Consider the following 15,141-nt stretch of genomic DNA (forward strand, 5'->3'; position numbering starts at 1 on the left):
TGCGGATTTTTGGTTGGTGCTAAAAGTAAAGTGATCCAGTAGTTGGGCATTTACTTAAAGAAATTCATGATGCATGTGTCTGTACAGCAAGCATCTGTCCTCTGGATGAAAGTATGTAGGTTTGATCCTGGTTTTAATTTTGTGTGTGAAATTGCAGAATTCAGCAGGGACCCAATGCCCAACATCTTCAAGTGTAAACTTTTTTCTCCCCACTTTTTTCTTTTATTTATTCAAAACCAGCACTACCCTGCACAGCTTTCTTTCTCATTTTCCAACAGACTGTCTTGCAAATGACAGCAGACAAAGACCACTGTGATTCTCATGGGAGAGGATGTTGGGAATTGTGCCTACCTGCTTTGAGGTGGTGATCATGAGCAGTTCCCATCATTGGATGACATGCAGGAATTAATTACTGTCCTTGGGGCTTGGTAGTACCATAGCTAGAATCTATCCGATGGACTGGTTCCACACCTTGGAACAGACTTATGAAGAAGATGGATGGGCAGAAGGTGCCTGATAAATAATTGCTCAGGCCAACAGCTACCTTGGCTATTAAGAGAGTTGAGGTTTGATTCCTCAAAGCTGTGTTCGTCTCTGCTTGATTCAAAAGTGGAGTTCTTTATTATTATTTATTACTGGTAGCAATGGCTGTGAAAAAAACCCCAATAGTGATTGCACTAGGGGAGAAGACTAGAAGGAAAAAATACTTGTAGGAAGAGAGAAAATTATGGAAAATTAATGAACTTGAATGAACCGGAATGAATGGTGCTGGTTTTTATTACATGGTCTTCCCTGTTGTGTCAGGACTGAGTAAATTATGCCAAGTAGAAGCTTGCATAATCTTGCAATAAATTGCCTGGACTCATCGATACTCACCGCTTTGTGTGCAAGGGAGGCCATTTCACAGGCTGTGGCTACTGCACTCAGAGTACCTTGTAATTTAGGGCACGCTTCCTGAAAACAGAGCTCATCTTTCAGGGATCTCCTGAGTCACTTGTAAAAACTCAGAAACTGGTCAACTATAAAGCTTTTGATGGTGGCAGTAGAAGGCTCACTGATTGCATTTCACCTCTTTCTGTGTGAAACTGCAAAGCACTCAGGAAAGATGCTTTTGTTATCCTGTGGCTTGCTTTCCCTTCACAGTTCATTTCAGGTTTTTCTTTCAAGAAAAGTGTCCTTTCAAATCCCTCCGTGCTCCTTCCCCCAGGCCATAGCCCTTAAAGCAACTGAGATGCAATAGCAGAGCAACAGTGCTGGTTTGTTCATTTACATCTCATTTATGGAAAACACGTGGTTTCTGTTGAACCATGCCTTTTGTGCTGACACAGCTGCTCTGACCGTACTCTCCCTGCAAGCCAACACCATTGTTACTCATTGAGCACTTACAGCCCCATAAGGGAACCTGAAGATATGCTGTGAAACCCAAATCATCACAGCTGTATCGATCAGAGCTGTTTCTAATGACAGACGTGTCTGTTTTGTCTGAAACAAAAAATGTTTTCCTGTGTATATAGTAAGAAATTATCTTTTCTGTGCACAAGTTACTCAACAGATGGGGTTTTGGCTGTTGCTTTCTGAAGCACCTATCATGTTTTTACAGGTAGAAAGTCAACAGAACAGGAAACTAACATGTAGAGGAGGCAAAGAAATCTTAAAGTTTTCAGTTAGGCTTTTTTTTTTTATTTCAATCAATAGTTTAACAAGTGCTTAAACTTCCCCAGCAGTTTAATCTGGAACACAGTTGAGAAGAAAAATATCTTCTATAGCTTTACAAAAATAAAAAGATTTTTTTTCTTTTAAAATCCTACACTTTAGGCAAGCACACTCCAACTCAAGCAAGATAGACATTATATCTTAAAATAGAGACTTCTGTTAATAGAAATGACATTTTACCCCAGGGCAGCAGGCACAATATGTAAATGGTATAGAAACAGAGTAAGAACACTTGTTTTGGCTTTTCTGATCCCTTTTGTCCTATTTCTTAAATAGAACCTGTTAAACCAATTGGCCTAAGAGTTTCTTCAGGTTACCATTTCTTCTGTCAGGTAGCTTCTTGAGTAGGATATTACTGAGGGAAAAGTTTTCACCTGTCTTGGTAACACTGGCAATTACTGAAGATACCAACATTAATGGTTTCATTTTTTTAAAGCTTGTGCATTTCAGCAAGGGACAAATCACTCAGTTTTCCACTGCTAAACCACTTCCAGCTTAACTTCTTTAGCAGCCATGGCTGCCAGCATATGAGGTCAGGTTGGAGAAATAAAATGAATGTAATATATTGTGTCACAAATGTATGTGGTACTGTGGAGCAGTTAATTTAGTGTGTGATGAAACCAAAAGATTGGATAAGCTTTAGCTCCTCATTCTGTGCCTGTAAACAAGGAGAAGCCTCACAGAGAGTATGGATTGGCACATAAACTATGCACTCTGTAGACTTACAGCTTTGTCCAACTTGACTCGTATTGGCTAACAGAAAAATAAAAAATATATAAGCACATGGAGGGAAGCTGGTGCTGCATAGGCTAAGAACCCAGATGATAAAATTATGTTTCTGGTCAACACTACAAATGAACTACAGGAGTCCCCAATTAGATTTCTTGTACTGCATTATGAAGACCTTTTTAAACACTTCCTTTTTAAGTGTCTTTAAATGGCAGGGGAAAAAGATAATTTATTATACAATTTGTACATTGAGTCACATTTGCATGTAGTCTAACCATAAACCTTGGAAAACCCAGGCAAGTTTGTGATTCAAAACAGCTGAGACATGAATGTGCTTTTGGAGGTAAGAACTAGACAGAGCTTTCTCTTGAAACTGATGAAATATTTCTGACATTAGGCAATTTACAGAGGAGCCACATAGCGCTAACCTGTAGATGATTTCCCTGATGAATATAGAAGATCATGCTGTGGAGCAGTTCCTTTGCTCTCTGCTTCAGTCCTGCATCACAAGCACATGCTGATTTCAGCTGGGATTGAGTTGTGTGTGGCACTTGCATGGGGAATGGATGTGGTCTGACAACTCCTAGCCATTGATATTTTTTCAGAGATAGCACTGCCTGACCTGGGAATGGTCAACATTGGTAGAAGAAGCTTTCCTTTGTGATCTAAGGAACATCACACCATACCCATCCTCTTTAATAAAAACTAACATGAATTCACTCATGCTGCTAGGTCTCAAACAGAAGTTAGAAATTACACTAATGGTCAAGGGACTTGTTTGACTGTAATAGCTCAGTAACCCATTTGGATGCTGACTACAAAACTCAAGTCTAGCTAGAGAAAACCAAACTCCATCCTGGTTCCTAGCTACTCTTTCAGAGACATTGTTTCTCCTTCTTGACCCCTGAGTTAAAACTGTCCTCCTGGTGCCCCCTTTACCAGCAACTGATCCAGAGCTGGTTCTTCAAGTAGGTTTGACTATGTGGAGCAGAAAACCATCAAGAAAAGCTGTTCATAGGGCTCAATTCACCATGGTGAGTTGGCTTTCAGCTCCTTCCAGCAGGCTGAAGGAGGATCTGAAGGTGGATGGATGAACACTTTCTCTGGAGACCACTGAACCAACCTGAGCTCCATTCCTGACTCTTAAAGAGTTTTCTGTGACTTTGCATTTGCCTGAGGAAAAAATATGGAAGATGTGATCTGACCTGGCAGCAAGTCTATGATACTGTTCCTTCTCCCCTTCCTCCTGCTGTCTCAAAAGCAGGTGAACTGATTTTGTTCCAGATCTGAGGAAACTCACATCCATGTTTTCAAGGAATTCTTTTGCTATAGCAGACAGTGTGAAGACTCACTATATAAAGTTGAAGGACCTTCATTCAAAACATACTTTTCCTGTGATACTGAAAATAACTCATTAAAGGCTCTTTTTCTGACTCAGTACTGAATGGGGCAGCTAGAAGCTGCTGATACTGTAAAGAAACGCTATGACCTTACTCCTTACGTTTCTTACACAGGTTCCTGCTCCTCCTGCAAACCCAAATGTGTACATTAGTAAAAGCCACAGCTGAAATGCTGCAAGGTTCACTCCCCATTAAAGCAGGGAAGCATGGTTCATCTATGAACTTGTAACTCCTTGCTGGCCTTAAATGTCTCCCCTACAGCCTCCAGAGTCTGCTCCGATTCACGTCAGTGCACAAAAGGATATATTTGCCACTGAGGGAAACTTTTGAGTTTCTTTAGCAGGCTCTTGCTGAAGAATGCTCTCTGAGGCCTGTGCCTATCCTATTTCCCAGCAATGTTTCCCCAGACCTCCCCAAACAATACTGATTTAAGCTCTATGAAATTGTGGTATGTATTGGGACAGTTCAGCAAGGAGAAAAGGGAGGACCTGACTGCATTTGGGCATCTCTTGCCTCTCCCTATGGTAAGACTGGGCCAGTGTCCCTCCCTCTGCAGGTCAGTTTCCAGCTGCTTTCTTGCTCTCCTAAGGGCCACGGAGTGCTTGCTGCTGCAACTCTTTTCCTTGTTCCTACATGAGGTCACATCACTAAAAATACACCGCTAAGTAGGTTTGCAGAACATATTAATCCCACCTGCTTCTTTACTTTGTCCACCTGGCTGACACAAATACTGCACACTGAGTATGCAGAGTAAGGCCTCAGGAATATGCAAACAGAAGTTGTCCCTGCAGCCTTGTACTGGTAGCTTACCTGCACTGTGTGCAACCAATAGAAAAAATGCTGCTGCTGGCTGGCTTTGAGTGGGCTCGGTTGTAACTGCTTGCTAGTTACAAAGGGAGGCCTCAAAGCAATTACATAGCTAACGAAATTGAATGAGAAAATATTAAACCACTGATTACTTTTACAACTTAATGATTGTAAATTACTTGGAATATTCTTTTTTCTTTTTTTAATTAGACGTGTTAACCATTTAGCACTTTTGGAACAGAGGGCTGTTGATCTGCTGATTCTTTTTGTATTATGAACTGTGAGATAATGGCAAGATAAATCTTTGTGGGTTTCCTCCTTATATACATATCTACATCAGAGCTGTGAAGTCAGAGGGGGAAGCTGCTATCACAGTACTGGCACAACACCGAACCCTTCCCCAGAGCTACATTCTGATGAGAACCCAGGCGTTGGGGAGAAGAGCACCACAATGGCAGGATGGCAGAGACAACTGAAGCAGGATCATAAATGTTCATCCCAGCAGTTAAAAGAAAAATAAAATAAAAGGAGACCCCCTCCCTCCCCCCAGAAGTCTGCAGTCCTAAAGTGCAATTACTTTTGTGCAGTCATGTCAGGCCAGGGATCAGACTGGATGAAGTTCAAAGCACAAACATCAAACGAGTGCCGTTCGGGATTCGAGGAGGAAGGGGGAAGTAAGGAAAAGAACAACAGTTCTCAGGCATTCAAGTGCATCAAGAAAATAAATGTCCCTTTCTTTTGGAAGAAAAACAACCCCCAGTCTGGTGGAATCCTGGCTTTGTAGTCACGAAAAATAAGTTGTTTTCACTTCTAGCTGAGAATGTCCCAATATGACACAGTACAAATAAACAACAAAGCAAGAGCTGGGGCACTGGGATATTTTTCCGGTGCCCTGCTGCTATACAGCCTTATTTTATTCTCCTCTGGTGACTCTTCAGACCTGGGTACTGATGAGGCGCACTGAATTAGAGGCGTCTGGTAGGAAGTGGCTCTCTTCTCCGGTCGGTCGGGGCTGGACCCGTCGCTCGGCCTCTGCCCGTTGTACAGCAAGTACCTGCCTCGGGCATCCTGCTCCATTTTGAAGATTTCGTACTCGGTGTGAGGTAGGCGGATGCCAAGCGCAATGCAGCCGTTCGTGTGGGTGACATCTTGCTGTACCCCAACTTGCCAGGATCCCTGTGCTCCGCACTCGTTCCCGTTGAAGACATTGAGCAGCGAGGCTGTGGATATATCCATCGGAGTGACCTTCATGTGATTCACTGTGAGAGAGGAAGAGGGGAGCTATTAGCAGAGGGACAAAAACAAAAGCAAAGCCAACATGCAGATTGGGGCCTGTTAAATCAAAATTGTCTCCCCTTGTTCATTCTTAAATGAATTTTTCCTATTATAGGTGTGGCCAGCAAATCTATTTGCATCACTTCATGTCTATGACTTTGTGCAAAAATTGCTTTTTGAATAGAACAACCCCCCTCCTCCAACTCAGTTGAAAAAAACCTGACAGCCACATATCTCAGCCAGAGATTAAGCAGAGCTTTTCATAGGTTCCAGACAATCCTTTACAGATAAAACCTGGTTGGTTATATTAGGTGGTAGGGAGAAGAGGAAACAATAAAACTTTACTGATGTTTTATTACCATCTGTATTAATCCATAAGTGGGGCTGTTTATCATGTATTTTTCGTCATTTTTTAACATCTGTTACCCTGTAAAGCTAATGAAATAATTAGTTTCAATTAGGGAACTAGGAAAATATCCCGGCTGCACTATCATCATATATTATATTTTCTTTTTTGCATGAATTATAAAATATTGCTGACCTACAGAGAGATGCTTTTTCTCATATCCAAACATTGGCTGCAGCTTGCAGTATCAAATGTAGGAGTGCTGCAGCTTCTTCAGTTCTAACCTGTCTGTATTTCAAAGGAGCTTAAGGCACATAAACTTTTATTTTCCAGCCAAGTTAAAAAAGTTGGGAAAAGCCAAACTGAATGAGCCTACAGAAGCTGAATAGAGATTTTTCCTGGTGTGTGTTTGACACAAGAATATATGAAGAAAGGGGATCTGAATGGATTGGTGCTGACCAAAACAGAAGCAAGTAACTAGCCCTCATGGCTCCCAACACACCAAAATCCCAAATTCTCTTTCAAGTTATTTTATAGCAATATTTGTTGGGAGTTTTATTCTCGGGTTTTATAAACAGACGTTTGACTCAATGGCTCTACAGTTCACATTATTTGCTCTATATGGTGTAAAAGGTAATTTGTAAAAATTGAATGTACAAGTTTTATCAAAACCAAATTAGTGACCTTGATCTGTAAGGTAAGTTGGCATAGCATAAATTCAAGCAAAAACTGGATTTCACCCCATAAGCTCAGCTAGGACATACTACATATGCAGCTCTAAAGAACAAAAGTTTAACAGGCAAGGGTATCTCCTGCCTCCTATGAAAATCCCAGATTAGTAAATTATTTCTTATAGTTAGATGCTTTCCTAAATTAGACTCATGCAAGAAGCTTTATGCTTCTCACATGGTAACTGAAATAAGTAGGAGAAGAACCTACAGAGTGCTTGAGGCTTCCAGAGGCTTTGCTGGGGTTGGTGCCATGGTGGCATGTCGTATTTTGGAGATGTTTGTTTGTGTGAGTGGTTCAGGCCTCTGAGCTCTTTCTATCCAGGGAGCCGTGGGACTGTTTGCACTGGAAGGCTTCTCAGCTGCAGGGACCTGGGTGGCATCACCACTGAGTGCTGCTTTCCAAAGTGCTCGAGGGGTTTTGGTTAGATATGTCTAGTCTTTGTTCTGGTGAGATTAATCAGAGCTGTCTTTAGGGACACTCTTACTTGCTCGAGGGCCCCTTGGAAGCATATATAAAGATGTGTGCTGCTACATCTATCTTTGACAGAAAATTATTTATAGTTCTTCAGATCTGAAATGCCTTCTGAAGGTCCTTTTTTCTCTCTGCTGAAGGAGTCCTAGGACATAGATCTAACCTTAGACACTTTTCTTAGATGCTTGAAGTCTGGCCACTGGACTCCAAGACTTAGTGATGGGAAATCTTATTTTCTTGTGCTGTACTTAAAGACCTCTGCCTCAAATGAGTATCGCTTCAGTGGTGTGAAATGCCTAGCAGCTGTATAGTTTGTCTGGGCATTCACACAACGCTTGAAAACTTCCCAAGAAATTATGAACTCCTAAAAATCACATAATGAAACCATCAGAAAACAAATCACTATGAGCAAACTCTGCTCTGGTCCATGACTACCTGACCACCTCTGCCCCCAGCGTAGCAAGTCACTCTACCTTTAAACACAAACTCTGTGCCACCCATCACTTTGGAGGAGTGGACTCCCCGGCTGTAGCGTCCCTTGGCGTAGATGGTGAAGGTGGGGTGCTTGCAGATGGGGTCAGAGTAGTGGTAGTAGTGACCCTCCCAGGTGTTGTTGTTGTCATGGAAGATGAAGTGCCGAGTAAGGAAGAGAACCTCTGGTCGCACCTCGCAGCGCTGGCTCACCCACTCCCCGTGCAGCCCTATGGTCAGATCCGCCTTGGGGGGCAAGATGGGAGGGTGGTGCTCGTCCGACCGGTAGATGATTCTGCACGCGATGCACGTGCGGTCGTGGTTCTGAAACAAAGCAGAGAGAAACCCTTGTTAGGCATTATCTGTGATACAGGGCAATGAATCAGGCCAGCCACTTCACGCTGAAGTGACACCAGCCCCACATTTTAATGGATTGTCATTTCTTATCTTGTTAGTGGTACCTTTGGTTTTGTATGTGTAAGACTGCACAGCAGGAGAGCACTTAAGAGATTAAGTCCCTTGTCTGCGTTTATCTGAAATTAACATATTAGTTCAGCTTTTTATAGAACCTAGAAAAGGCTGACTTTACCTTTCAAATCATACGAGAAGCTGGCAGATAGTAATTTACTATGGTAGGGACTTTGCAACACTTGTGTTAGAAATCAAGACATTTGCTGAGCTCTTATTTTGCATCTGTCTTCTTTTTAGTTGTTAACTTCGGGTACTGTAGATAAACATGGGTGTCCTACGGACATTTTTCTTTTTGGATGGCAGCCTGGGAGAACAGTAACCAGTGATTTTAAACTTTTTTCAGCTTTTCTGAACCCTAATGCAAGTTTGTGAAGTGTGTGACATGGCCAGTTACCGCTGAACGTGGTGAAAGCTTTATGGCCCTCTCCAGCCAGAACAGGGTCTGTGGTGCCTGCTGAGCTCCATGACAGCTCACTGCTGTGGGCCAAGCAGCAGCCTCAAGTAGTTAAGTACCCCAGCCCTAACGATGAGCACAAGGGGTGCCTTACTAGGGGCGTGCAGGCTCCAAGTCCACGGCAGGAAGGGAGGGAATTTCACACTGAGGCTTCTGCCTCCTGCCATCAGAAACGACAGAGACCTGTAGGTTGTTCCTAAGGCTAACTCTTTCTGTTTCTGTAAGGTTTTTGTCTTGTTGGCAAAAGTTTGGCCTCTAAGTTTTCAAACTGTGTTTTGCACTTTTTCAATGGCAAGAGAGAGATAGCACCATTAGCTTTTGTCTCTGCTCTGCTAAGCCTTGAATTAAATTTTATGGACCAATAGAGGATTAGGATACTAATTTTTTAGCTCATTTTATTGATGGCAAATAATTAGCTTAAGAAGAACAACCCCTCAAGATAAAAGCAGTGTTGTCACCAAGGGAGGTCGTGGACTCCTCATCCCTGGAGGTGCTCAAGGCAGGTTTGGATGGGGCTTTGAGCACCTTGGTCTAGTGGAAAGTGTCCCTATCCATGGCAGGACGGTTGCAACTAGATGATCTTTAAGTCCTCTTCCAACTCAAATTCTGTGATTCTGTTTTCCTGGTGCCTGTGTTGGGTTGGTGATGTGCCATTTGTTTACATCTCAGGACTTGACAGTAGAGGCTTTCTACTCAGCTGGTGATGTGTGGAGGGGCAGCGTCCTCTGAGCTGTAAGCAGGCTTACACTCAAAGACCACACAGATAGCTTGTGCCTTCATCTCTCAAGGGCACTACATGATCCTTCCTGGAGAGAGGGGGATGCACTGGGGGGGTTACTTGCATCTGCCTTGTTCAAGCTGTGAGGTGTTTTCCTGAAGTGCAGTTCAGAGCACATTGAGTTAAGAGCTAAAGCTCACCATGCAGCAATCGGGAAGAGAGATTTATAGAAATACTTTATCTTTGAGCCCCTTTCCAGCCCTCTTTTTTGAGGTCTCTCTGAAATCCCTACATAATATAAGCGCTAATATTCATTGCTCTTTAGAGTCCATGTGAGCTGCTGTGGAGTCACCATTTCTCCACTCACTGCCTTCAGCTCACAGCTCACTTTAGGGGTGACATTCACACAGTCTTCATTAGTGCCCTGAGTTTCTCCACTAATATGATATGACCATAGGTATCTTCAGAGAATCAACATACAACTTCCACAATATATCCCTTTCACACATATTATATTTGCCCCCAGACCAGACAGTCTGGTTTTTCACCAGAAAGTTTTTTCGCCAAAAGTGAAATCAATGAAAAGTCCACTGTTCTACATCCCTGGGATGTCAAATAATGGTCTATGTGCAAAATAACTATAAATGGTGTAGCTGGTTGATCTGAACCAGTGCTGACCAACAGCCCTGCTCTGAAGAGGAAGGATGTTGGACTTGGTAACCTCCAGAGGATTTTTCCACCCCAAAACACATGGTCTTCTGGGAACTATGTGTCAGCATGCAATTCAAGTGGATGCACTTTCCCACTGTGGAGCTTTTTAAATAATGTTAAGATACATTTTTTCAGCTAAATTCCACAAGCAGGAGCAAGGGCTACTAGTACCTTAGTGAAAAACAAAGAACATTTAAGTGAGTAATTTAACACAACTGGTGAAGTTAGAACAGACTTATATTCAAAAAGTATTTTTGAATTGTAATAGAAATAATGCTTTTTCTTCTTGGACATCAACATCCAAAAGATGCCACCACTGCTTTGCATGGACACCCACAGAAGATCCAAGCCAAGGGATTGCTCTGTGGAAGATGCCAGTGTCTATAAACCACTTGTTTCTCCAGCGTGGCTGTCCTGCCATGAGGTACACTGGTGTCACTCCTCTCTAACACATTAAGGGCTAATAAACTGCGCTGATGACAGTAACTTTACAGCTGTGATTGTCCCACTCAAATAAAGTGAAGCCAGAAAGCGAGACAAAGACAGTGTTATAAAATTAAACATAGCTTATATAAGCTGAATCGGTCAACAGTAGGACACAATTTCTGCTACAGCCCCTACTCTATTGAAGTAAATTTGAAAGCTTTTATTATCTCCCAGAGGAGACCCTGGCAGAGCACTATGGTGGTCTGGTTTATATTCACATCTTCTCAGGAGCCTGTCCTCCAAAAACAATTTTTGAGCCAAGGCAATTTAACCTCAAAACGAGTGATGTCTGTTGCCCTTGTTCAAAATCTGAAGAAAACCAAACAGAAACTCAGTCTGTTGTCTTTCTTGTTCAACCCTTGGCTATAGGATTCCTCTGCTGTTTCTCAGGTCTAGTGGATGGACAAGATGAAGATCTGTAATCAATCCTATTTGCAACTACATATTTTTTTTACTTTTTTTTTGAACCAGAAAGGACTATCAAGCATATCAGTTCTTTTAGCTGTTCTTCTAGCAGCAATTCTAAAGTTTCATCTCTTCTCCACACCATTAAAAAAAATAGGTATTATGAGTCAAGGCTCTGATGCTGGGAAGGAATATTCTCATAGTTTGATGTCTTCTCCATCATACTGGGAGTGCAGAAGATGCTGACTGGTAACACCTGCAGCTGCTTAGTCCCTTGCCTGTGGCCAGTGGCAGAGTGGGCAGAAGAAGGCCCATGGAGATCCACAGTGGAAAACAATTCATAACCACAAGCAGCCCCTTTCTCCTTATCAGGGGTGGTTTTATGTCTTAGGGCATAAGAAGGGGTTATTTCCCAAAACATAAAACTACACTGTCTGGCATTACACTGTGAGCAGAGGTGACTCCTTTGGCAAACTCTAGGAAGGTTCACGTTAACTTTCTGTTATTTTTCTGTAGCTCACCTGGCTCTTTGACCTCTGCGGTCCAGAACCAATGTACCTCTGTGCAGCCCTTCCAACTCTGAAGGCTTTGCACCAGCTCTGATGGTCTGGCCAGTTGGGCTACTAAAAAATGTCCAGCCTGATGGCCTTCTATTTACTGATCATGTGTCCGAATGAAGGGACAGAGGTGAACCATTACTTTTTGCATCAAACCAGGAGTGGGACAGGGAGAGGTTGGGGCAGTGTGGAAGGAAGCAGAACTACACCCTTCCCAGCAGTGAGACATCGCCTGGCTCAGGCACCTCATACGCCCGTACCCTGAATGCATCGCTTCGCTGAGACCAGCACTTGAATCTAAGCCCAAAAAACCCTTTTTTTTTTTTGCTGTGATACTATCTTTCACAAAGTTATAAACTTCTTAGGAGAAGAATATGCCATGTGTAAACTCCCTCAGCATTATTTTTGCCTGAGTAATGGACAAGGGAAAGATCTAGTTTTGTTATGAGGCAATTCGACTTAATTTTGGAGTAATTTATGTTTAACAATTGACTGTATATTTCCCTCTTGCTTCTTTTTGGACAGCTGCTCTTGGATCTTAATTACACTAGCTGTGGCTTTGCAAATCACTCCCTTTCCATGTGTCTCAGGGAAAGATTATTTTCTAAAAACAGACGTTCAAAGAAAATAGGGAACAGAGACAGAGGACACTTGAATCCAAACACGATTAAGTACTCTCTAATAAAAAGCTCATTTGGGCATGACATAAACTAAAAAGCAATAAAATGAGCAGCGGACAGGATGAACATCTGTTCCATGTTTTGATTATCTTAGGTGTACAATGCAATATTTTTAATAGTGGGGTCTTGCTTGAAGGACTGGCCCCTGAAATGGCTGGAAGATCCCTTCCCATGATGGGTGACTCCTTGCAGCTCTGCAATGCCAAATTCGTAGTGCCCCAATTCCTCACCCTCCTGGATGTTTCTTTAAAGCCAATTTCTGAACTAAGCCATGTGTGCTGAAACAAGCCTGAATCTCCAGCTGGAAACTCAGTGCTTGTAGTTGGGGAGAAATTAGCTTGTGATCTGAAAATTTCCACCAACACTTTTTCTTATCCCTCCCTCCTGCTGTCTCAGCTGAAATGGTAATAGGGCCAGAGAGCTCTGGAAGCCAAGCAGGGAGGTTTCTAATAAAAAAAGGCAAACAAGGATGAGGTTCCCTTGATCTTTTTTCCAATTGCTGTGGATACTCAGAAACATAAACCCTCCCAGCATAGTTTAATTTTCTCTTAAGTTCTATAGATTTCTATGGCTGCCTAGGATTAATTTGCCTCTAATAAATTCATGGTGTTCTTTATGGCTGAGGCAAAAAAACTATCATACAAATGGGATGCTCTCGGAGCAATGGTGAAACGAGCTTTGAATAACACCTAGAAAGATCTCTTTGGAAGGTGTTCCACTCTTCTCTGAATACCTTTGTATTTCGATGTTGTTAAGAGAATAAGACATCTATGGACCAAACCATTTTCCAAACATACAGAAAATGTGCCCTTTCCTTAGGGTTCAAGCAGAAACTGAAATCAATGCTTAATTTTGAGGCAAGGACCTGCAGTATGTACTGCAAGTTGTACTTAGGGACAAAGCAAACAAGCACTAATAGTAAAGGGGAGGATGAAAAACTAGTTATTTTTCAACTGCACGCCTTGTTCAAACATATTTGCTCTCTCCCCTGTATATCTAGTTACCCTTCATATCTTGAAAATGTGTCTGTAAATACTATTTGTCTGAAACACCTCCAATTGTAACTCAACCTTTCTCCAGCAGAATTATAATCGATGACTATTCTGATATTTGCTCATTTACATAATGGAAAACTAACATTATCTCAACTATAACTTACTGTTTTTTAAGGGAAGATTCATTGCTCAGACTACTTAGAGTCTGAGAGATGCAGTGCATTCTTAGCAGAACAGACTGAAAAGTTAATGTGATATTTTAAATTAGATTCTTATCCTTAAAAGGACATGGCTAAAGATCTGATTAAGTATACACAGTCTGGAGGAAAAGAGATAGGAAGCAAAATTTTATTTTCTGGTATTCAATTTTTCTCTGAAAATCAAATGTTTCTCTTCAAAAAAAGGAGAAAAGCATTTTTAGGCATTTCTTCGTATTTATTATCCATATGATGGAGAATTTTGACCATTTTCTGTCAGGCTCTCTCTGTTGTCTTTACTAGCTGCAAATAGTTGGTATTTTACCAGATTAGACACAGTAAGAAGACAAAAATAATAGAAGGTAGCAATGTATAGTAAGGTCCTAAACCATCTAAAAATATGGCAGCTGCTGTTGGGGCAGACGTAGGACTACTGCTGCTCAGAGCTGACCAGGCCTAAAAAAAGCAGAGGATAATTCTGTGAAGTGGTGAACCCAGTTCCTTTTCTCAGTAGCAGTTTGTTTTAAACATGCAACGTCTTTAAACCTGCATGAAATTGCACAGCAGATTCCCAAAGTAATTTGAGAAATTGTCTCTCCTCTTTTATCTTGAGTTGCTGCACAGTGGACACATCCTTCCCATTCCATAACCAGGTTAAGAGATTCAGGTATCAGCTCTGCCTCAGCAAGATGGAAAGCACATGTTCTTTGCAATTGTCTGGGCCGACACTGGGCTCCTCACTCACCTCTCCCCCCCCCCATCAATGGCAGTGTCAAGCCAAAACCCAGAAGCAGGTCTCGTTCATGGTTGGAAAAGGAGGACAGGTTGCACCTATACAGTAGGGTGAGAAGCAAGGGACAGCAAAATCCCCAACACTCATCCCAGCTCCCTTCTGCACCCTCCCATCACTGAGGAAGATGCTCTTGGCCGAGCTGTGGAGCCCACGTGAGGAAACCCAGGCTCTGGTTGTTCACAGGGTCAGGTTGCTCTTGCACTGGGGGCTTCCCTTTTAGGGTGGATTCTGTGGCCATCTTTTCTGGCATTGGCTATGCCACACAGCATATGACCGGCTGTGGCATGTTGCACCCATCATACCCTTGCTGCAGGGCAATGTGAGGTGAGGGAGCAGGCATTGGGTTTCCTCAAGCATGGCCTCAGGCTTGAACTGTGTGTGCAGTACAGATCTAACCGGTGGCCTGGGATCCTGTAGAATCCAACAGTCACAAAAGCTGAGGTAGGAAACCCCTGCCATGTGAATGCACGTATTACTGTGAGGGGAAGTACTGAAGAAGAGGGGAAAGAAAAACCACGCTTAGCACTGATCTCGCACACCCACCCGAATACCATGTCTCACAGGCAGGGCTAGATGGGACAGGAATGAAGCATGCCTGGTTAGGATGCTTTAAACCTCACCACCCAAGAAAACCGGGTACCAGGTTTTAGTGTCAGTAAGTGAATGCTCCCAGGATGAGTACAAATGGAAATGTTCTCTTGGGAGAACATCAGTTGAAGGAAATGCTTCC

At 42.5% G+C, this 15,141-nt stretch overlaps 1 protein-coding gene across 1 annotated transcript in view; it reads right to left on the minus strand.

Annotated features, from left to right (window-relative positions):
- Positions 1-1,651: 1,651 nt before the first annotated feature.
- The window catches only part of APCDD1 (APC down-regulated 1), a 31,249-nt gene continuing 17,759 nt past the window's right edge, over positions 1,652-15,141 (minus strand). The window contains exons 4-5 of the mRNA XM_027744596.2: positions 7,947-8,268; positions 1,652-5,908 (exon numbers count right to left, since the gene is read on the minus strand). Coding sequence (XP_027600397.1) covers positions 5,460-5,908; positions 7,947-8,268 — 771 coding nt within the window. The 3' untranslated portion in view covers positions 1,652-5,459. The remainder of the gene's footprint in view (positions 5,909-7,946; positions 8,269-15,141) is intronic.

This window comes from Pipra filicauda, unplaced genomic scaffold (genome assembly GCF_003945595.2).
Source record: "Pipra filicauda isolate LSUMZ 115617 unplaced genomic scaffold, ASM394559v2 scaffold660_size177658_pilon, whole genome shotgun sequence".
NCBI classification, from domain to species: Eukaryota; Metazoa; Chordata; class Aves; order Passeriformes; family Pipridae; genus Pipra; species Pipra filicauda.